The 24,390-nt window shown below is 36.4% G+C and overlaps 1 protein-coding gene and 1 long non-coding RNA gene across 3 annotated transcripts; one reads left to right on the top strand and one right to left on the bottom strand.

Moving 5' to 3' along the window:
- Positions 1-837: 837 nt before the first annotated feature.
- Positions 838-1,798, top strand: LOC110935248. Its single transcript, XR_002588984.1, has 2 exons — positions 838-1,050; positions 1,584-1,798. It is a non-coding gene; the product is annotated as an uncharacterized LOC110935248 (long non-coding RNA).
- Positions 1,799-8,276: 6,478 nt separating this feature from the next.
- LOC110934148 (probable LRR receptor-like serine/threonine-protein kinase At1g07650) lies at positions 8,277-23,276 on the bottom strand. Of its 2 annotated transcripts, none has more exons than XM_035988762.1 (25): positions 23,075-23,276; positions 20,642-20,817; positions 20,394-20,541; positions 19,531-19,602; positions 19,355-19,423; positions 19,148-19,219; positions 18,952-19,023; positions 18,277-18,348; positions 17,953-18,024; positions 17,627-17,698; positions 17,125-17,196; positions 16,966-17,037; positions 13,460-13,522; positions 12,920-12,985; positions 12,311-12,379; positions 12,145-12,183; positions 11,984-12,036; positions 11,529-11,911; positions 11,238-11,433; positions 10,829-10,984; positions 10,317-10,435; positions 10,025-10,232; positions 9,471-9,705; positions 8,922-9,072; positions 8,277-8,802 (listed from the first exon to the last, which is right to left on the bottom strand). In XM_035988762.1, exons 2-25 carry the CDS (start codon positions 20,727-20,729, stop codon positions 8,380-8,382), a joined length of 3,042 nt encoding a protein of 1,013 aa, XP_035844655.1. In that variant the 5' UTR covers positions 20,730-20,817; positions 23,075-23,276; the 3' UTR covers positions 8,277-8,379. The 2 variants fall into 2 exon arrangements, with proteins under 2 accessions (XP_035844655.1, XP_035844656.1); XM_035988763.1 differs by having other exon boundaries at positions 20,642-20,770.
- Between the last annotated feature and the right edge of the window lie 1,114 nt (positions 23,277-24,390).

Raw genomic sequence — 24,390 nt, 5'->3', positions numbered from 1 at the left:
CAACATGCATTGTTTGTTTACACATTAAAAATTAAACGGAACAAACTTGTCGGACCCAAGTTGGATAGGAGGATATCCGACTTGTCTTCATTCCGTTAGAGGCTCGAACTTAACGTGTCGCGTCCACAGAAAAATGTATCAACACAAATTAAGTTTGAACATTTATTGATACAGTCGTATAGCTCTATGAAATATTTGTTGTGTATTCTTTACTTGTACTTGAGATGTTCATGCATCAAATACTTGTACTTGAGATTTTAATTTAGATGATTTACATAAAGGAGTTGCAGTACAATACTTTAAGGGTATGGTACTATAGTATTTGTCTTGGGATTCCACACTTTGTAGGAAAGTTTATTACCAAAATAGCCTTCACAAAAGAATAAAAAAAAAGAGTTAAACCATCTTCTTATTCACAAGTTCTTTTCAATCCTCTGCAACAAAACTTCCGTTGACTTTTTTTTTTTTTTTTTGCTTCACATCTTCTTCATCATAGGGTCAAAGTTCAAGGAGTGCGACTACAAAATTTTATGGGGGCGGTCAAGATTTTAACACGCGTATAACACTAAACATTTTTTTTAAACGGGTGCGCCCGCACCCCCAGGCGACACACTAGGTCCGCCCCTGAATTGGATGATCTGGAATTAAATGGTCAATTAGGTAGTTTTTGGTATGTATGTATGAATGAGATGCGGAATGGAATGCGTTATTACGAGGGAATGAAAAAAATATGTTTGGTTAGTCAAGGTAATGGAATCACCAGTTACATAGAGCATTCCATTCCCTCAAATTCATTCCCCACCCCCTCCTTTTTTCCATTCCGTCTCATATTCAGCATTGTTTCTCAGTTTTACCCTCCTTTTGCCTTTTTTTCTCTACTCGGATGTACCCTCTCCTTCACGATTTAGTTCTTGTCTTCCCCACAAAGACAAATCATCAACATAAAAAGGGTAATCTTCTCCTGCAATTAGGGTTATTCTTGACGCTCAATCAGATACATTCAACCACAAATTGAGGCTGCACAATAGTTCTGATCGTGATTTCTTGAAGGTGTTTTCGTCTTGACGAGTTGATGCTTTAGTTTTCCTTTATTCTTTTCTTTAATCAATTGTTCGGTGATTGTTCAATCTATTGAACCCAAATTAAGGGTATTTAGTTGCGCAATAGTTTTTAGTAATATTTTATTTGTACATTCAGTTACTATGGTATAGTACTTCTTGTTCCCAAACTGATAAATCATTACTTGAGAGTGTTTTGTTAAAGATGTGGCTTTCGATGTTAAATATCTTAAAACGATAAAGTTTTCAATGGATGATAATGGTAGTTCTTGGAAAGTGAAAAAAATGAGGATAAATCTAAGAGAGATGATGATAATGGAAAATTAAAGAATCATCTATTTTATATATGTCTAAAGAGGATTATTTTTGTAATTAATCTAAAAGCTCCATTACATGTGAGGAACTGAGAAAAAACAAAATTAAATTAAACAACCCATGAAAGGGATATCGTAATTTTAGGGCCTTCGGTACACTTTTTTTAAAGCTTTTGTATTCATTTGATTGATTATATTGTCGTATCTTCAGGTTAGTACTGTAAGAACATGCAGGGACCTTGGAACTAGTGATGGAGGTTTTTACCAACTCCATGTATCGTTTTTAATAGGTGACTCTGTAGAGTTTTTATATGGTGAAACCGAGCTGTTGATGAAGCAGATAAACTTATTTTAGAATCGGGAGATGTTTTGATATAGGGGGAAATCAAGATTAATATATCATATGTTGGTACCGGTTTTTTGAGACGTGTATTTTTGTCATTTACTATAAATTGTGTTTCATTCCTCCCTCTATTTCATAGGTTAACCAAACACAATAACGGAATGGTAATAATACATTTCTTTCCTTTGTTAATTCCATTCCATCATCTATTTCATTCCCCCATCAATTCCATTACGTCATACCATACCAAACAGACCCGTAGAGAATGCCAAGATTTTTGCCGGAAATGGTATTGGGAAAGGAAGGAAGGAGGACTTTTGGGGCAAAAGTGTTTTAAACAAGATTTGAAGCTGGGCATCATTGGTCCCTAGTTTTTTTTTAATGTATGACAACAATTATAAAATTAAATGAACTAAACATAATTTAATTTTTAAGATATACAAGAATAGCCCCTCAACTTTGAAGAGTTTATAAATATTATTTTAAGATCTTAAGTCTTAATAAGATTCAATTCTTTTATAAACTTTGTATTTTTATAATATATAAAAATTAAATCTCATTAGTACCATAAATAAATAAATTATTTAATAAATTTAAAAAATCTCCTATTTTTAATTTGTATTTCTTAGACATTATATTCCATATTTAAAAAAAAAAATCTGAGGCGTTTCATTGATCAGGATAGCGTACAAGGGAAACTGCTAATAAGCTAGGGGTGAAACATAGTTGAAAATACCGGATGTCACAATCGTGTCCACCTATGGTGGGCCCGGGTGAGTTTTCCTCTTCATGTCTCAAGTCCGAGTCTCGGTGATAGGGGTTCTCATTGAGGGGCTTAAATTGGGGATCTATTGTGCAAAGGGGCTCTCTAGCGCGGACTAGGTTAAGATAACGTATACTAGACCTCCCAACATTCGCAAATAATTCACACCTTTAAAAAAAATCGCATCCACCATCACGTCCACGGTTCAACCCTTTCCCGCGCCCCTTACTCGAATTGCGTGAATTCAGTCTAGAACTTGAAGAGTAATTACAATTATTAAGCATAAGTTTCGTTTGTGTACATTGATTATTCGACTATGATTCTTCATCTTTTATGTGCTCCTCATACGCCTTCATTCGACCAGCAACACCGTTGAACGCAATTGTTTTAAGATCCACAAGTTGCTCAACCGAGGGTACTATATGGATGAACCGCCTTAGTAAAGCGGTGAGAAACTTTTTCACGATCTTCTGTTCCTCGATTACGGAACCGAGAGATGCCGTTTTTTATCCTATTAACTTGCTTGAAAGTTCATCAATTGTACTCGAATCATCCATCTTTAACGCCTCAAATTCCGACATGAGTGTCTGAAATCTTACTTCACATACCCGATCGGCTCCGAGATGACGGCCCACATCTCTTTTGCCGTCTTCAGATTACCAACTTGCAGGATCTGTTCTTCAGGTAAAGACCGAAACAATAAAGCAATTGCCATGTTATTTTTCTTCACACCTGTTTTAATCGAGGGTTTGATGGCCTCCCACACGCCATGGACAGTAAAAATCACGTGAATACGTGTGACACCCCAGGAAAACCAGTGAACGATATAACTTACCTAGCTTTCTCAGTGAGTGCGTACCAAATTTCGGGACGAAATTTCTTTTTAGTTGGGGATACTGTGACAACTCGTAATTCGAACCTACTTTGTGTAACGATACGTGCTTATGTGAACTATTATGATTATTGAATGTTATGATTTTGTGCTTCGTGTAATGAAACGTATGTATGTATATTATGGCCCAAACGCACAACTGAACCGAACCGCACAACACACACGGCCGCACAAGCCCATTCGGGTCTTACTTTTGTTCACGGACCAAGGGCGGCCCAATGAGGGGTCCGGCCCACTCACCTTATGCGCATAACACATGAGGTGTTGTAACCATCTCACACTTTACCAAACACACACAAGTTACAAACCCTAGTCTCTCATTCTCTCTTGAAGCCAACGGCAAGCATTCCCTTTTCGTTTTCGATCAAGGATCCTTGTGTTTCGGATCACTCTCTTAACTGGTTAGTATTCTAAGATGTTGTGATTAAATGATATTATGTTGCCATGATATAGTGTATATGAATGATGTTCTTGTGAATCGAATATATATACTAATGATTATCGGCTGTCATGTATTGTCATCGGATTGTATTTGATGATGCTTGTTGAATTGGCTGTTATGTTATATGTTTCGGATTGTTAATCATAGGGTGATGTTCTAGGCAATCGGATTTGTATAAATGTTAAGCGGCTACATGTTCATATAAATCGGATAGTTTGAATGTTTAAGTTGTTCATGAATGGTTTGAATAGGGTTCATGAGAAATTGATTGGAATACACTTGTTTGATCGATTTAGGGTCTAGATGGAAACTTTTAATTGTGTTAATTGTGTGTTGTAAATTTGGAAACCACTAAATTGTTGTAACCGATTGCATAAAATTCGGAATTTAAGGCCAATCGCACATGTTGGTCGATCGCACAAGAAGGTACACACAAATCCAATCGCACAAGACTTCTTAGTCGTACAAGAAGTCTAGACGCACAAGACATCTTGGTCAGTCGCACAAGATGTCTTCTGTCGCACAAGATGCCTTGAATCACACAAGCTTGTTACCTGTTTATTGTTTTGGGCTTTTAATCTTTGGGTCGGGTAGATGATGAATCGCACAACCCAAATGAATCACACAAGTTTAATCGGATCGTACACGATCAGCCGGACCGCACAAAACCAATAATTGTTATTTGGGCCGAGAGCTTTATGTTGGGCTTATTTATTGGGCCGATATGTTACTGGATCGCACAACATGTTGTGGACCGCACAACATGTTAGGCCGATTACTTTTGGACTTATTTTAATCGCACAAGTTGAATGTGTTGTTTGACTGTTAGGTGTTGCCATGATCTATGTGTGTTTGTAACTTGTTAACTCTGTGTAACTATACGTGCTTTATTTGAACCAAACCTGACTTGTATGGTAACCCTGTTAGGACATGGTTGACCACCCTTAATTCAAGAACCTTTTGTGTATCTTACCGAGCAAACCAAGGTGAGTTCACTGCATTTCTCAAGCATGCGTCCCGGTGGTTTGGGACAACTAGTAAACATTTGGAAGGGAATGTTGGGTAAACAGTTAAATCGGGTTTTGGTTATTGAACATGGAATCAATCATTATCGGATTGCCTATAGGGCAATGGGGTAATTAGTTGATAGCGCTATTAGGTTTGACACCTCACACCGGGCTGTAAGGACGGGCGTGAACTAATTATCTGGGCATCATTACTAATGCTTGGTTAGGGGCATTGGGGTCTGGACACTTCCAGGTTATTAAGGGGCACACTCCCCGGATACATATGGGCACACTCCCTAGGGTATCTAGCATGTTATAAGCAACATCGTATCATAACGTTGAATCGGCTTAACAGACATTTGGTAACATCACACGTAAACAAAACTTTGAACTCACCAGCGTAGTCTGACACACTTGTCTGCATGCTTGCAGGTCGTTAGATAACTTGACATGGACTTGCTATCTGGGAGTGCTGGAGTGGTCATGGATCGAAACTCTTGGATGCTTAACTTATTATTATGAACTTATGATTTTGAACAATGAACTGACAATTTACATTATGCTTCCGCTGGATATTTAAATTGGTTTGAAATCTAAGTTGTTGAGAATTACTTATTATGAAATGGAATGTTTGTTCACATATTTATAGTTGGTTCAATGTGATTGGTGGCTCAGACTCTGATGCGTAACACGCCTCGCGGAGTTCCCGCAGGTGGTATTTTGGGGGTGTTACAATACGCATCGCCCAAATTGTGTAGTTAACCGAACTAGTTGATTTTCCGGTCCGCGCGTTGCGGCGGCGATCCAATGACTGCAAAACGCGTGTCAGTAACGGCAAGCAGATACCGAATATCAAAACATAAATAAAAATGTCATGAAAAGGATAGTCACTCCGTCCTAAAAAAAAGCGATTTTAAATAACTTAATATACAATAATACGACCCACACGTCCTACACGTTGGAAATTCGGTTGTTTTCAGTTCAATTATTACGATGCTAACATGTTAAAATAAGGATGAGCTCGGTACCGATAACGGCAATGAAAGTACCGATCCATAAAATCATCAAAATTAGGTACTGACACCGAAAATGCTCGGTACAATACAGTATGGTATTTGAAGGTTAAAATCAATAAATACACGTATGGTGCTAGACCGGTGTTGAACCGAAAGTAACGATTCTGAAAACGCCAAAAGGTGAGTACCAAATTGGTACCGAAAATGATTTGGATAGTAAATTTGGTACTGATACGATACCGGTTTAATTATAGGATTTGATACGATTGCTCATCAATAATCTAAATATCCAAGTTAATTTGATATGCTACAATGCATTCATTACAGAAAAAGACAAAAAATAAAGCAAAATAAGTTGTTGTGTATATAAAACCTCATTAAAACGAAATACAGTTTACTTATTGTGTGTATGAAAAGTAATCTAAACGGTGCAATTACTTGCATTGCTACGTTGCTACAGGATTTGATGAGCTCGGTATCAACCGGTACCGAAAATACCGTTACCGAAATCCCCAAAAGTGGGTACCGGTACCGGATATACCTGGTAGAGTACCGGTCGGTACTGGTACGGAACCGGTATTTGAGGGTCAAAACCGATGAATACTGGTGCTGATCCGGTACCGAAAATACATCCGGTTTGGTAAATTTAATACCGGCCCCGGTACCCGATACCATTCATTCAATTATATTTTCATTACTGTTAATTCCATTCTATTTTTAATATATATTTATCACTGTTCATTCCCTTATGTTTTTAATATATAGGTGTTCCATTCTATTTTTAATATATATTTTATCACTGTTCATTCCCTTATGTTTTTAATATATAGGTGAATTCAACATTGGGCATTGTAGTGATGTTGAATTTGGAAGCGATTTCTTGGGGGGGGGGGGGGTTCGAGCCGCCACTGCCTTCACCTTCAACCATCTTTTTCTCTCGTCGACTGTACGTAAAAAGTAGTTGAACATGGTGTAAACTTGTTCAGTTTCTTCCGGTCTACACGTTTAATTCCCGAGTTCCAATTTGAACACAAACCGAATAATAAACGAGGAGTTGACTTAAAAAAAACTATTTACTGTTTTAAGAAATCAACAAAGTTACGGTTGAATCAAATTAACGTAAAAAAAAACTGATCCACTTGGATCCAATTAGCCCAGTACCCAAAAACAAAACAGACGCTTTTGGTTTGCTTCTTTGGATCTGTTAGTTATCAACAGACAGACGCAGTAGATGACCTATCACACAATGTTGCTGCCTTGGTTTTGCTCCGATCAAATCATCGTTTTGAACCAACATACCCACAAACCAATTACTAATTTAATCAAAAACATAAATAAATAAATGTGAATAGTTAAACAACTGCTCGAATCAATTTCTTACACTCATAATTAAAATTAATGTGCACAATATCTACCCATAACTGATGTGGGCCCAAGTGTGGAAGAGCGGGCCATCTTGTATTTGGAGGCCCAAGATCGCGTAACAAAAGGGGCTTCACTAAAATGACTCTAACTTGGGCTACGGGGGTCCGTTTTGGGCGTGTGACCAGGCGAAACGAACGGGAGAACGAGCTCCACAAGTTGAACGCAATTGTTTTTAGATCCACAAGTTGCTCAACCGAGGGTACTATATGGATGAACCGCCTTGGTAAAGCGGTGAGAAACTTTTTCACGATCATCTGTTCCTCGATTACGGAACCGAGAGATGACAGAGATGACGGCCCACATCTCTTTTGTTGTCTTCAGATTACCAACTTGCAGGATCTGTTCTTCGGGTAAAGACCGAAACAATAAAACAATTGCCATGTTATTTTTGTTCACACCTGTTTCAATCCAGGGTTTGATGGCCTCCCACACGCCATGGACAGTAAAAATCGTGTGAATACGCATCGCCCAAACTGTGTAGTTAACCGAATTCAACAATGGGCATTGTAGTGATGTTGAATTTGGAACCGATTTCCTGGGGGGTTGGAGCCGCCACTGCCTTCACCTTCAACCATCTTTTTCTCTCGTCGACTGTGCGTAAAAGTAGTTGAACCCGGTGTAACTTGTTCAGTTTCTTCCGGTCTACACGTTTAATTCCCGAGTTCCAATTTGAACACAAACCGAATAATAAACGAGGAGCTGACTTAAAAAAACAATTTACTGTTTTAAGAAATCAACAAAGTTACGGTTGAATCAAATTAACGTAAAAAAAAAAAACTGATCCTCTTGGATCCAATTAGCCCAGTATCCAAAAACAAAACACACGCTTTTGGTCTGCTTCTTTGGATCTGTTAGTTATCAACAGACAGACGCAGTAGATGACCTAGCACACAATGTTGCTTCCTTGGTTTTGTTCCAATCAAATCATCGTTTTGAACCAACATACCCACTAACCAATTACTAATTCAATCAAAAAGATAAATAAATAAATGTGAATAGTTAAACAACTGCTCCAATCAATTTCTTACACACATAATTAAAATTAATGTGCACAATATCTAACCTAACGAACCCACAAATAGTTATTTGTAATACGCCAACTATTTAGAGAGCAAGGTGTTACGTTAACTCGGTGATCTCTGTGACAAAGGACTCCGTTTCCAAGGGCTGGGTGGATGGTCCAGCACGGGACTCTGTGATAAGGGACTCTGTCTCGACACTGGACTCTGTGACGAAGGTTTCCGTCACGAAGGGCTGGGTAGATGTTTCGCCCATTAGGAGAGCTTTTCTAAGCTTCTGGAAATCGGCGAGAACTTTTTCCTTATTGACATTACGTTTTTCATCCTGAAATCCTGCAATGTCGGCTCGACCCTCTAGCAATTGGATGGTTTCACGCATGGTTGGTCTGAGGGGGGGGCATGACCCCATGCATAAGATGGCCACATTTAAAATACGCAATGCTTCTTCAGGAGAGTACTCATTCCCAAGGTCTGGATCAACCAGATCTAGTAGGTCTCCTTTCATATCTTTTAGAACAAATGCCTGTTGAACAATCAAATGATATAGTTGATTTTTTTCGGCCATACATGTTACCTTTCTTTTTTAAGTTGTGACTAAAACCTATAAAAGTTGATGAACCAATATATGTGGATTTTCCTTACCTTATCAAAAACGGATATATTGGGATCGTCGGCAAAGCTCTGCCTGACGGGTTTTCCACTAACAAGTTCTAGGGCCACCAATCCAAAACTATAAACGTCTGCCAAAGGAGTCAAACACCCACGCGTTGCATACTCTGGAGCCATATAGGCCCTTAAGAACAATAAAATAAATAGATAAATATGAAAACTAAGGAATGGTTATTGACTAATGCGTAGTTAGACAGTTAGTTATGAATGCACATGTTACCGTTGTGTTTTATATCAAATCACTCAAACCAAAATATGTGCTAAAAGAGGAAAGGGTCAAATATATATGCTAAATCCTCCTGGATTGTTTTTATTTGAAGATTTAGATATTAATTGTAAATGCTATTTAAAAAAAAAAAACAATTATAATGAATCTTTTATAGTTTGTTTATAACAAAATGAACAAAGAAGCGTTTAATTATGGGTAAACCCAACTCGCTCATTCACGGCCGATACTAAAAGATCGCCTCTTTCAACCCTAACCAATTTTGACTTGTATGACAGAGTGTTTAGATAAAATACCTTGTTCCCTTAATATTTTTGGTGTGGTCGGTTTTTCTGTTTTGGTTTTGCTTTGCTATACCAAAATCCGATATTTTTGGAATGAAATTTTCGTCAAGCAAAATATTGCTAGGCTTGATATCTCTATGTATGATTTGAACATTTGAGCCTTCGTGTAGATAAAACAAGCCTTGAGCTACACCCATGCATATTTGTACCCTCACAGGCCATGTCAGCCTCCCCTTAGCGCCTTTGTCTAATCATAAAAGATTTAATCAGTAACGGTTGATATTTCTAAATTAATTAATGTGAACAAGATGTTTCTTGTTTTTTTTTTTTCAAATAGATATGATAATTAACAGAAGTGGAAGTTTCAACCCGAGGGTTGCATTTTATTTTAAACGGGTCAAATTAAAAAAACTAGCCATAAGTGCAACGGATAAAGCACATAATCTTTTCCGACAAACATTTTATTGAAATATCTATACAATTCTTGTTATTGTAGAAAATTTCTGAAAAGAAAAATGAAAAGCGTTTGCAGATTTACATGACCCACGGCCAAGTTTTGAGCTCACCAGAAAGGGCCTGAGATAAACTATTGTATCTCATGTATTCGTAAACCACACACGGCCGCTTGTGATCACAAAATCCAACAAGTCTGACCAGATTTACATGATTCATTGAGGAAATCATGCTAATTTCGTCTATAAATTCTTCTCTTCCTTGTTTTGACCTTGAAGAAAGTTGTTTTACGGCAACTATTGTCCCGTCTTTCAACTTCCCCTACATAACAAAAGTTTTATTAGAAACACAAGATGATGAAAATTTATGTTTTGATCAATTGACAATGTAACACAATAACACCACCTCATACACGCTACCAAAACCACCTTCTCCACGCTTGTTCGATGATTTAAAATTACTTGTTGCAGCTTTTATCTCCGAAAATTTAAAGACACGTATATCACCTAGCAGGTGTCTATGCCCTGCTAAACAAAAAACAATGTATAGCGAGTCACGTGCCTTGTTGTTGTGATATAAAGTCGTTCACAATAAAATATTAAAGGTGGCAAAATGGGTATGTTGGATTGTAATGGTTCCTTTATAGCACCGGTAGGGAAAGGCCGGGTGACACCGTTTTGTTTGTTTTAAAACAAAAAGAGATAAATGCTCAATATAGTTAATTAGAAATGACTTTGAAGATTGTATGCAATGCACTTAGATTTTGGGCGCTTTTCAACACGTCCCCCTTTCAGCTAAAACTTTTTATGTGACCCATTTGACATATTTAGACGACGACTATGAATAAATTAAATTGGTCGAAATTGCCATTTCTAATATTCAAAACCATCAGAAGATAATGAAAGATTCACCTTTACCTGCTAATATGTCGTCCCTCCTATACCTAAAGCAACATTTTTTCCATATCCAAAAGTCTAGACATAAGAACAAAATAACTCCACCAATCAGCCCCACTATCAGCCCCACTGTCAAACCAACATTAGTCTTTTTTCCAAATCCTGGTGGCTTAAAATCTGTACAAAACATGATAATGAAGGCAACGCTTAGTGACCTTAAAACAATATCCTCTCTTTAAATATTGTGATATTTAACTTGTAAAAGTTCCATTTAACTTTGACTTATAAAGTCAAAGGACACCTTTGTCCTTATCTTTTTGCTGGACTACTTTGACTAATTGGTAACATATTTTTGCAATCTTCACAGGTGAAACCAATATATTGGGGCAATTGAAATATAACTATTAATTAATAAATCATATCAACTTACCCGCGTCAACTGATATAGCTGATATAATCGGGCCGTAACATCCTATGTATGGAATATTAGTAGTGCCTTTTCCAGCCCAGTAAAGTCGTATCTTGAGTGTGTTATTCTTCACATGAATTGAACGGGTTTTTATAACTGCCCTACCAACACCACCAGCCTCTTTTGCTATATCAAAATCTTTTAACCATAAATCCTCCTACGGTAAATAGTATTTTGCACAAGTTGTTAATGTTAATCACAACAAGTAACGCCAACTTTAGTTATCCAATACATAAATTACATATGAATTACCTGCAGATAAACGTTGAATACACGTTTCCCAAGGATGTTAGATGAGTTATATTGGGTTAAAACAATCTCTGCAAAGTGGAGTTTCACAGTATAGTTCCCCTCCATAAGACACAATACATAATATGTCAAAGAAATAGCGGACCCCCGAGCTGTTGTATATAATTCGCTATCGTGTGTAGAGATATCATGCAGATTAGACGTGTTGGAAAGAATGTAAGGACTAGAATCCCCGTGATAATCAAAGAAATGCCCCATGTTGCTAAACGCCCAATTTTCGTCATTGTAGTATGTTGAGGAACATTTTCCATCCAAATTGTCAACGTATTTGGTCTTGTTGATGTGTACTTCTTCCCCTCCGCAATTGATGTGAAGAGAATGTATTTCTGATGCAAAAATGACATTTTAACTAAGATATAAAATGAGGTTAATTTGTACATGTAAAAAACCTTACTTACGCTGTGCAACTGATTTAGTACAGGGGAAATCTTTCCTTAGACAAGGATTGATGCTGTTGTACACAAAAAATACAAGGCAAATAAGTCATTTGGTATTTTGGTCTGTCAGTTCTTAAACACCATGCAATGTAAATAGTCTGAGCTTAAATGAAGCTACTTACGTTACATTTTGCGACGAAGAATAACCTTCCACAATGTTTCTGAGTCAGTTTAAATATTTGTTTACATAAGCCTTAAATGGAAAATAAAACCAAACGCAAATATAGCATACATATGATATATACAATTTGTTGGATTTCTTTACTACAATAGAAAAAAACAACTTACGTTGCCCCTCTTGGACAGTTTTTTTGACCGGTAGCAGCATCCCAGGTAAAATGATTATAAGAAACATCCCTGTAAAACCATAAACAAATAGTATTATGATCATATACAAATAAGAAATTTTGTGGGAAGTGTACGGAGCGAAGGGAAAAACGCATGGGCATTTTTTGTAACTATTATAAATAGTGTAACTATGCTATAACAAATTTGTACTAGAGTGATATAATTATGCTATAGTTATTCCATAGCGTACTTATTATTAATGTTGTTCTTTATTAGCATAGTCACGAAAATGTAATCACGTCCTTTCTTCTTCTTCACTTCATACAATCCGAATTACATATGTTATCTGTACCGGAACCCACCCTAAATAGATATAACTGCAGTCCATACACTATTACTAGTTGATCAGTTTTCCAGCGTAACTACACTTGCTTGGAAACAAGGTTATCGAATATTTTCACCAAGTTATATTAACAATATGGTCACATTTTATCCGATATTTCATTCAACCATGTACAAATACCGCAAACTAATAACGCTGATCTTATTACCATTTCTAGACGTATATTATATGGTAAATGAAAACTACAAGAAAGAGATTTTACTTACACATCATTGGTGCTTGAAAATATCCATTTAGGTATAGGTCCAGTAAAATTATTTTGTGACAAGTACCTATCAAAAAGTGGTCACCTTTAGTGAGGGTAAGGATACCGTAAAAAGGGCCTAAAGTGTGAGAAGTGTGAGAAGTGTATTATAACACTATATATTATACTATATAACACCATATAAACACTGTATAACAATATATAACACCATATAATACCATATAACACTATGTAACACTATATAAGGTTATATAACAAATATAACACTATACATCTATCATAGAATTGCTATCAGACAACCTATAGTGTTATATTTGTTATATAATGATATATAGTGTTACATAGTGTTATATGGTATTATATGGTGTTACATATTGTTATACGCTGTTTATATGGTGTTATATAGTATTATATATAGTGTTATAATACACTTCTTACACTTCTCACACTTTGAGCACTTTTTACAGGATCCTCTACCCCTTTAGTGAAATGATCATAGTTATTAATTAGAAGCAACAGGGAATAATGATAATTCACATACATATACTGTACGTTAAAACGTGAGTAGGGGATCGTCCCGGTCAAATTGTTGAAACTGAGATCCCTACAAAGATGGAGAATACTAAATTAAATAATTTCCAATGAACGTAAATTTACTTAATGCATGCGTACCAAATATATCAATTAAAGTGATGAGTATATATTTAGTGTAAAATTACCTAGCTTGTGGTGGTTAGCAACATGAGAACTCTTGAGTTAGGTTTTCAATAGTTATTTTAATGAGAAGTATTAAGTCTAGCCTATGTTGGGCATCTTGGTCATTTTTCCTAATAAATTCCAAAAAATGCTACACAAACAGAGATAATTATTCACGTCAGTTTGGTTGTTCCATCAAGAAACCATACTTAATCCACAATTAAAAGCGTCTCCGAAATTAAACACAATGAAACAAAGATGTTAAGTTTAGATTTTGATATTTCAATATCCTTGCCGTTTTTCATAATTCATTGGTTGTAGACATGATTCAGTTTTGATTTACTTTCATTTCTATTTCTTCGGTTCGCTATCGAAAAAACCCACCATGAACCCTGATGACATCAATCACATGCTATGCAAGGGCGGACTTAAGACAAAGGCAGGGTGGGCGGGCGCACCCCTGGGAAAAAAAAATTTAGTGTTAAGTTCCGTTGAAAATCCCGTCCGCACCCCTTGGAATTTTCCGTCCGCACCTCTTGGAAATTTTCGTCTGCACCCCTTAGGTAAAAAGTGTTATCAATTTATATTTTAATTTTTTTAGTAAACTCCTATTTTTTTTAAATACTACCTAAATTATATGACTTTTAACACCTAAATAACTAAACCCAAATACCCAATACCTTTAACTAGCCCACTACTAAGTCTTAGCCCAATAAACAAACCCAACAAATCAACAAAATTTCAAACTAAAATAAAATAAACAAGCCCAAAACCCTTACATATTCTCTGTCGCTTTCTCTATACCACCGTAATCAGCCACCATACCACCGATGATCGAACACGGGTAAATTTCTTTGTTATTTTTATGAGTTTTGGTTGATTTTTTGGTTGATATTAGCCGCATACTAACCATGACAGTAGACACGTGCTTCGTTTTGTTTTTCATTATGTTATATGGTGAGTTATATTTTGTTAGTGATGATATTTTGCTTTTTTTTATAGCCGCATACACCATACAGTAGATCTGGTGGGTTATATTAGTTAGAGAAGAATGTTTGGCTTTTTCTTTTTATGTTGTATATGTTGTTTAGATGATTTTTAGGGTTATTTATATTATGATTTCTAGGGCTTGAATAGTTGATATATTATGTAATATGTTATGGAGCCATGTTTTGGATAGATTTCAAAAAATGAAAACCCGTAGGGTGACGTTTTAATTATGTTTGTAACATGGTTTGACATATTTTTGATGATTATACAAATTTAGTTCGATTTCTTTTGTTTTACATGACCCGACCCGACTCGATACGAACCGATTTTTTACTTAAATACCTTGGGGCCTAAAATTTTTAAAAATGATCCGCACCCCCATGAAAAAATTCCTAGGTCCACCACTGATGCTATGGTTTGTGTTGGTTAATCAGGCTTAGAAACACACAAAAATTTTGGGAATTGAGGCAAGAAGAGCATAATGTAAGGGAGTGCCATGAGATGAGAGAGAAGGGGAGGCGGGGTGGGGTGATTGGGAATAGGATTGTGCCCAGTTGTGGATGTGGGGTTCGATAGGAGTGGCTGAGGTGGTTGTGTTTGGGGAGTGGGGTTCGATAGGAGTGGCTGAGGTGGTTTAGTTGGAATGGGTTGTGGGTGCGAGAATTAACCAATGCAAGCATGGCATGGGGAGACATTGGGTTTGGGTGTAGGGGACCGTTTTGGTTGGTAAGGTTTGGATGGTTGAGTAGGTGTTAATTCACCAAAGGTACTTCATTGAAGGTTTGAGATAGGGGTGTTGTCATCATTCTCAAGAAACATGAAAACTTCCTCATTAAATTTGGCATGTCGTGTTATGTAAACAAGTGATGTTGGCGGGTCAAGGCAGTGATAATCTTTTTGTATGTAGGGTTATAGCCGATGAAGATGCATGGTATGCTCGTAGAAGAAAGTTTATGTTCCAAATAATCTCTTAGATACGGAAACACACGACAACTAAAAGCCCGAAAATGAGGGAGGAAGCTTATAATGATGATATAAAAGTTCAAATGGGGACTTATAATGAACACAACTGATGAAAAAGCATCCACCCAAAATGGGGTAGGAAGGCGGCTGTTTTGACTATGTGTCGATTTTTCCATTCCACCCATTCATTTGTTGTGTGTACGGGCATGATATCCTGTGAAAAGTACTATTATCTTCAGGCGTGATATCCTGTGAAAAGTACTATTATCTTCAAGTAAAGACTGAAACTTGTGATTGACAAATTTGGTGTCACCATCACTTTGAAAAACCTTTATTTTGCAAGAAAGTTGGTTTCGAACCAGTTTCATAAATACCCCCTAAACATTAGCAAAATCTGATTTCTAAAACTATATAGCCAACAAAAGTGAGAGTGATCGTCAATAAAAACTACATAACATCTAAAATTGTCCATAGACAAAACCGGAGAGGGACCCCATAAGTCACAATGTATAAGGTCAAGTGGGTGCAAGGCGCGTCTATAATTAGGGTCAAAATGTAAACTTTGACTTTTGGTAAGTTGACAAGACCAGTAATGCGGAAATAGATAAACAGCCAGCTTTTGTAAATTAATAATAGTGTCTTAGTGTTACGGTTTGAAATTGAATGAACTCCAGATTGATTTAACAATGTTCAAGTGGATTAACGCTCAGAAGAACCGCAACTCAAATGGTTCTTGAAAGTACGTTAATGGCAGTTTGAGAGAACTAAGAGAGGGAAAGTCGTTACTTCATTTGATTGATAACCCTATTCTATTACAAAGAATCTCTTTTATACCCGAAACACTCACCTAACTGAACTAACATACAACTAACTGAACTAATTCAACTAACTGTTGACTTATTGACTATTACTAATACAACAACCAGCTCGGCTCATTTAATTTCAATTTGAACACATAAATAATTAAAGTGTTTATTTTCTAATGACACGGTCAGAGACAAAGACAAAGACTGCTCCACTTGATTCACCTCATCTTGGGTTCATAGAACGTGGGGTTCGACTACCCACGTTATCACTCATGGAGCAAAACCGAACTTCACAAAAGAATTTTATTTTAATATTTTTGCCATCACAAGTGCTATTAGCAGTTAGGAAATACTAGGCTACTTTTTAGTATTTGTAATGGTGTTAATTGTATTTGTAATTTCTGAAACTTGAGTTACTAAACACACCTCAAGAAGTGGATTTTCTTATCCAAGCATTGAAATGTAGTTCATTCAAACTAAAGCCTCAAACAATTTAATAAGTTTCAAAACACACGTCTCGGCTTCAAACCTACCCATGATAAGCTATATGCATGAGAAGGAAGGAACATCTTGTGAATTACAGATAACTTACAAAGTAGTCAGCTCTTTCATATCTCCGACGTAGTCAGGAACTTTCCCATGAATAAAACAATTCCTAAGTACCCTGCATCAATCAAGGTGGTTGTAACTAATAATGCCTTCACTAAAACATTAAAAATATAGAATAAGCATACAAAAACATAAAACTCACAATGTAGTCAATTCTTGCATTTTCGCTAGTGAGGGAAAAGTAGAAGCTCCACCTTTTAAGTCACTGATTCTCCTATGTCATACGATATATATAAAGTTCTTAGTCACTTTGTATGTCTGACGAACTTATTTCATTAGAACATCAACTAAGACCAATGGGTATGGGCTGCATTAAAGGCCTGTCCCCACCCATTAGGACCGTCCAACACCGCCCCCTAGGGGCCGTCGCGGCAAAGACGTCGGATTTCCGACGGTGAAGACGGGGCAAAGTTGGTGGCCCCCGTTGACTTCTCTCTCATACTTTATATAATATATATTAATATATTATTAATGGTGGGGTAGTCTTGGTTAGTCCTCACACCCTTGGGTAGTCCACAAAGAGACTATCCTCCTCCCGTGATTACGTGGTGCCTACATGGCGGATAGTCTCCAAAGAGACCATCCTCCCCATACCCACTGGTCTAAAAAGAATAAGAAAGAAAATTGAGTATAAACAGGCATACAAATCCTTCAAATATATTAGGCGAGAGATGCTAGAAGGTATGGGCCCCTCAAAAGAACAACCTTGTATATGACTGCATGATAAACCAAATGATGACCTGTTTCAGTTAATCTATAGAATAAAAAGGTCGGAGGAGCTACATAAATGTGAAATTTACCATAGATATTTTCATATCAACCAACTTTGTTTTTATCATATGAAAACCGTTGAACTTTAAAATATTTGATTTAAGGTAATTGTAGAGGACACGTTGTATATTAGGTCTGGTTTGTTACCTTCAACCCAAGTCCCAACCTAACCAGGACAGTAGGGTTACAATGTTCTTACAGTGTTTCAATTTGTGTCCATTTCTCAATAAAGCTCGGTATCTTTCCAGTAAAGTTGTTTCCGCTTAGCCTCCTAATATGTGACAAACACATAGAAGTTAAAAAAATGATAAACCTATATGGAGGTGAGGTGATATGTAAACCTGTAAAATTAAGATGTTGGTTTGACCCTTTTGCCGTACACACAAAGGGAGTTAACAAAATAGTTGAGTAATGTTTATGGAAAAATAACTAAAAATAAGAATTTAGGGGGTACACATAAAAAATGGTCTACATATCACCTCTTTTTATGATCAACATCGAAGTTTATAAAATTTATACTCACAGAGTGGTCAACTTGGTAAGGTTTGCTACTCCACTTGGGAGTTCGCCAGTGAAATCATTTGATGATAGATCACTAGGAAAAAAAAAACTTTACATGAATATTTGTTAGGTCCATTTATGTTATGTATAGATGGTGGTCCAACCATTTACATATATTTGTGATGGAACTTGTAATGTATAAGTCAGAACTACATAGTGACACTAACTTTGTTGGTAAGTGGTGTTGGCTCCAACCCAAGATCAAACCCAAACACACTAACTACCAATTGTTGGCTCCAACCTAAGATCAAAATTTGTGTTTGTGTTCTGCCGACTACTGATTATCAACAAGTGGAACCACATATGAAAAGATTAACGTATAAGTCGACCATCTTATGAATTTCGTCATCGTAAAAGCTCACCATAAGATAGTGCAATTTAAATAAAGACTTACACATTAAAATAATATCTTGTGTGAAAATTCGTATTCAAGTCCCTTTCCTTCAAACTTTTAGTTACGTATGTCAATAACTTTGTTTGATCTAGATAGACTAATTTTAAATCTCTGATTCGTTATCAATAAAGAATTCCACATTGTAATTACTATTTGCTTGTTTCGTTTTCAACACATTAATTTGTAGAATTATGAGGTTTTCAGAGCATAAAGATAGAGACTAAAAAGGTAAAGTATAAGTACAGATGTATCATATATGTCAAGTTTGCAATCTCTTTGGGTAAGGGTCCTGAAAAGTGATTTCCTTCTAAGACCCTGCAAACATAAATTGAAGCAATTCACAATCAAATTTAAGTAAAACGATATCATTTCTATAATTTTCGTTTATTATTATATATATTATGTTTTTGATAACTAACGGAGTGGTGATGCAGCTTACAACGCTTGAAGGGTGGTCATTTTGGTGAGAGTTGTTGGAAATGGACCGGATAACATGTTTCCCTCAAGCAAGCTGCATACAAAGTAAAGGTTAACATCCGTATTATTATTATACGAACCAGAATGGGTCTATCTTATAAGTGGTCACAGTGGGACTTTTTTGTACGCAATAAATGCAAATGAAAGTGACGAGTTGGGTGGTCCCTACAGGTTTCTCAAAGGCATGGTGGCCCATTCAGATGGTATGGTTCCACTGAAGTAGTTTTGACTTAGATCCCTACATTAATATAGCATTATGATTTTGATTTCAGTACGTAAATAAATAAATAAATACTTAAAATGTATTGATTATCGACTCATAGAGAAGCTGGTTTTTGTTCTTACAAACTTTGAAGATGCCTAAGCTTGGCAAACTCGGATGGAATGGGTCCTGTGATATTCTTCTGCGTTATAAATCTGGATTGTAAAAAGAAAAAAAAATTGAGGGTTTAAAATAAGAAAAATTTTAATCGTATTTTGTTTTTTTTTGGTTTTACTGATATGCGGGGTGTTGGACAGGAAAATTCGCAGGATCAAAATAAACAGATATATATAACAACCAAATAAGATGAAGATCAAAGTAAACTAAATACAACAGTGTTTGACAGAGCAAGTTTTATATAAACACCAAAGCAATCAATGTTATTAATTGTTCTTGTTCAATGTCTGCTTAAATACATACCTCTATGGTTACAAAGCAGGGACGCGACATCGGAACCTTAATACTAAACACCTTTCCACACTTAATACATAATACACACCTGAATCTTATGACAAATGACAACTAGAACCATACACATATAATATAACATAATTTTTGTTTTACTTCAAAAGGGGCCATGACCTAAGCTTCAACTTCATTTAGTCGAAAAGAAACATATGTTAGTGAGAGGCAAACATATGTTAATGGGTGGCATATTGTGTATTATTTTATATCCACAATATGTATTAATTTTACTCATGTTTCCTATATTAAAATTAAAAACAAATTATTAGCATATTGTGTATTTATGAATGTCAACTAGCTGACATAGATTTGCTTAAAACATAAAGAATAGTATTTGAGTTTGTAAGAGAAATGTAAAATTGTAGTAGGGTGAGATGAAGTAAGGTTTGCCTACATCTCGAACTCGCATACCGTGTTTTGTTTGTTACTTCAGTTTCATATGTCTCTTACAAATTACCAAAATAATACCAGGGATTCGTACATTCCAGTAATACGGCACGTGGTATTTCCGTCAAAAGAACAATTGCAGTCAACACTGTAGAGCCAGTCCCCTTCCAAACTGCATGGATCCTTGTCAAAGTCCCAATCAAGAACCCTTGTCTTATTCCAAATTTCCTTCAGTACTTTAACTGCACCAGTTCAGCCAGAACAGTCACTCAATTAAGTGAAAACTTAGAACAATCACTCCATTATCTGATTCATGAAAACGTACGTACAACAATCACCTACCTTCTTGCGTATGGAGCTTTGTTGACTGTGTAAACCGACAATTTGCGTAGAAAATCAAGAAGAATGCAAATAACAAGAGCTTCTTCATTGAGATGTTTGTTGGATTATTGAGTCCGACTAAAGAGAGTGCTGATATGGAGAGGAGAAACAGTGTTAACCTATGCTTCCTGCTTTTTCTGTACATATTTGGGTAGTTTTATAATGCAAGGTGAATTAAAAGCTAAACACAAAACAGAAAAATCACATCTAGCAAGGTCATAGTACAATACAAAAGCAAAAAGGAAACAAAAAAGTCAAAACCAACCAAGTACAAGCAGGATGGGTGTGGTGAATTAAGATTCATACAAAATGGAAAAAATGGCTCTTTATAATTCAAGATGGAGACCTAAAAAAACTGCAATTCGTACGACACTTCTTCTGATTTCTGTTATAACTCAAAGAAAACATGTTTAGTATACTTGCTTCTATAATAAGCTTGACCTGGAAAGAAAACAACCAATTTTAACAAACCAAGAAATCTCCAACAGACGTCAAACAATTAACGAGGTTTTTTTTTTCTAATTTACCAAAATGTGTAAGACCATGCGTAGTGGTAAGGGTGAATAATGCCCCACCCTTGAGCGTTTTCCGCCATGTAGCAGCGCAGTCAAAAAGGGGCATTATTGAACGTTTTTCTAAATGGGTGTAGTGGAGATGTGGACATTACGTTAAAAGGGTGTAAAGAATTAAATAAAAACAAAAAAATCAACAAAAAAAGCTATTGGACTAAAAAAGGAAGATTAAATGTGATTGGCCAACAAATTGAAGTTGAAGCATGGTTTAAACAACGCGGTGGCCTTTTTTTTTTAACAATAACGCCCAACAACGCCTAGGAGGTGGGGGTGGGCGTGTTTGGGCGTGAAATCGCCAAAATTTACACAAATACGGGTGGTCTAACCAGAGAGAGAGATAAAAAGTAGCCAAAGCATAAATTTAAGACACATTATAAAACTATCAGCAGAGCATATGTATGTATAGTGAGTCTAAATAGCAGAGAAAAAAGAATGAATATAAAAGTTAGCCGTAAACCCTAAAATAAGTATACAACGACAGAAAAGCGCAAGAGGTTGAGGGGATGCTTCGGTGCGATCCCAATGATCAAGCTACAGAAGATTTTGATTCCGATGCTTCTTCGGTGCGCTATTACTCCTTTTTTACTTTGACATTAATTGTATATCTATTACTCTTTTTTACTTTACCAGGACAATTATAATTTACTACTTACTAGACAGACAAGACTAGTCTACTCACATGCTTTTAACCTTTTACTCTTATTCACTAAAAGTCTAACTAGGTTGGTGATACTTTGTGAAAGTTTTTATTCATTTATTTGTTATTTATTTTCTGTTTAACTTCTAATAACTTGGTGTATATGAAAGACAGCTTTATAGTTTTTATAGAGTAAATCACTTTTTGAGTCTTTGTTTTATTTAGTGGTTTTAACCATTTGAGTCCAAAATGAAAATGTTTAACGCTCTGAGTCCCTAAACGCTTTTTTTATAACTATTTGAGTCCTTTTAAGTTCAAATTTTAACCTATTGAGTCCAGATTTTTTAACAAAGTTGGAATCAAACCGTTATAAAATGAACAAAATTGGACTCAAAACGTTATAAATAAATGTCTATGGACTCAGAGCGTTAAACTTTTTGATTTTGAACTCAAGTGGGTAAAACTACTAAAACACAGGAACTCAAAAAGTAATTTACTCTTTTTTATATGGTTATTTGGTTAAATATTATAAGATGAAGTTTCTTAATATATTAAATGTATTATTATTATTTTTTATTTAGATTTATTACTTTATTAAAGTTCTTATCATGGGTTAATATCATTTTAAAAAAATATAACTGAAGAACACTTGTGTAAGGTTTTTGAGTGATTCATATTAAAAATAACGTAGAAATTTCTTTACAAATGTGTATATTTTTCTGGGAAGAAATACGTAGCTAAAGGACCCTAACCAAGTATTATTGGTTAACATTCGTAGATTATAATTAACACTTCACACTTGTATGAGGTTTTTAGTTATTCATAGCTAGAAAAGGTAAAAAGATCAAACGGAAACCAAAAAAAAAATATTTGACATCACTTGAACCATTCAAGAAAAAATTATTACATAGCAATAGACAAACAACCCTTGAAAATTTCCACCCCCAATGAAAGAATTTTTTTTTGGGTCTACCAGTGCTTATACATACATAGATCTAGAGGTTTAGTAGTTTTAGAACAAAACACATACACGATTCACATACAAACTACACTAAACCAAGTCCATTTAACATATTACTTAACTTGTTTTAAAGCTCTTGCAAAAACGTCCAAAGTCTAGGTGAACTAACATGCATTAAACTAAGATTTTTAAAGAAAAACAAAGAGAAGATTGGTTGTTCATACCACTAGCAAAGCTAGGTGAAGATTCTTGAGAGAAACGAGAAAATCTGAGTCCTTAAGCAAGAAAACCCCTTAAAATGTTTGAGATCACCTTGAAGATGAAAGATTTAGGCTTGGAATGGGGATTTTGGAGCTAAAAATGAGGATGATATGGTGAGATAGAATAATGGAGAAGGTGGTGACTGGTGAGAGTTTATTGTTTTGAAATGCTATGTGTGGGTGATAGTGGGTTTTGCTACATTTGAAAATGATTCGAGACATGGATTTGCTAAAGTAAAATCGTTTGGGGTAAGACCGTGGGGTATGGTGGGGCTTGGGTTGGGTTTGGGTTTGGGTTGGGGTATTTGTTGAGACGTGGAATGGGAGCCCCTCACCGGCTAGTGACATGTCCGCAGGGTATGGCGGGGCGTGGGTTGGGCTTGGGTTGGTTGCACCGCGTGGCAGGTTATTAAAAAAAAATTACAAAAAATTTATCAAATTCACACAACATTTATAAAAAAAACCTACAACTTCATAAAAATTTTAAAAATTACATAATCCTAAAAATTACATAATTTCTAAAAATTACAAAATAACAAACCTAGAGCGTTAGATAAATTTCAAAAAGGGCGATCTTGTCGAACGCCTTCGCTCCTTGCCTCGAAACTCTATGTTTGCCACCGCCACCCGGTACGCGTGGCTTAACTCTTCGCTCGGAACGGCTTTGTAGTAAGCCTTGAAACGATCGAGCTTGGGTTGTAACTCGCACAATTTGTGTTCGCACACGTTGAGGTTGTGGCGGTCGTTACCGACGTTATGTCGGTAGATTGCGAATGCTTCCGGCCAATATTTTGTTTGGCCCGATGGCCGCCCCTTCATAGCGTCAACGATGCTTGTGACGAGAGCCAATTCTTCTTCGTGAGTCCAAGATGCCATGTGGGCTAGCGGGTTCGAGAGAAGTGGGTAGCCGGGGGGGGCCAGTGGGTTAGCGAGTTCGAGAGAAGTGGTAGCCGGTGGGGTAACGGGTTCGTGGGATAGGGGGACCAGTGGGTTGGGGGTTACATTTTATAGGGGCTGTTGGGACCACCGGGTGGTGGTTTGGTTTTCCCCCAAGCGGTTTGAATTTAAAATTCAAACTTTGTAAATGGTCGCTATGACATGGCGGGGTGAGTGAATGGGAGGCAGCCAGATAGGTTTGTCAAGACCGCCCCACGCCCGGCTTGAAAGCCAAGCCCCAAGGGCCACGCCCCAACCCAAGCCCACCTGGGGTGGTGGCTTGGGCGTTTTCCCCCAACCCACGCCCCAACTCAAGCCCATACCCCATGGCCTAATGATGTAGA

The sequence above is a fragment of the Helianthus annuus genome, chromosome 4 (genome assembly GCF_002127325.2).
Source record: "Helianthus annuus cultivar XRQ/B chromosome 4, HanXRQr2.0-SUNRISE, whole genome shotgun sequence".
Taxonomy (NCBI): domain Eukaryota; kingdom Viridiplantae; phylum Streptophyta; class Magnoliopsida; order Asterales; family Asteraceae; genus Helianthus; species Helianthus annuus.
Note: the sequence above shows the minus strand (reverse complement) of the source record. Positions and strands in the feature narration are given on the sequence as shown.

What these genes read in the sequence shown, in the direction of transcription:
- LOC110934148 (XM_035988762.1), bottom strand. Translation starts at nt 20,729, where the DNA reads ATGAAGAAGCTCTTGTTATTTGCATTCTTCTTGATTTTCTACGCAAAT. An exon ending in AAAGCTCCATACGCAAGAAG is followed by an intron (nt 20,542 to 20,641) that starts GTAGGTGATTGT and finishes GAACTGGTGCAG; the next exon opens with TTAAAGTACTGAAGGAAATT. An exon ending in TTTATCTCAGGCCCTTTCTG is followed by an intron (nt 9,706 to 10,024) that starts GTGAGCTCAAAA and finishes TTTTATGATTAG; the next exon opens with ACAAAGGCGCTAAGGGGAGG.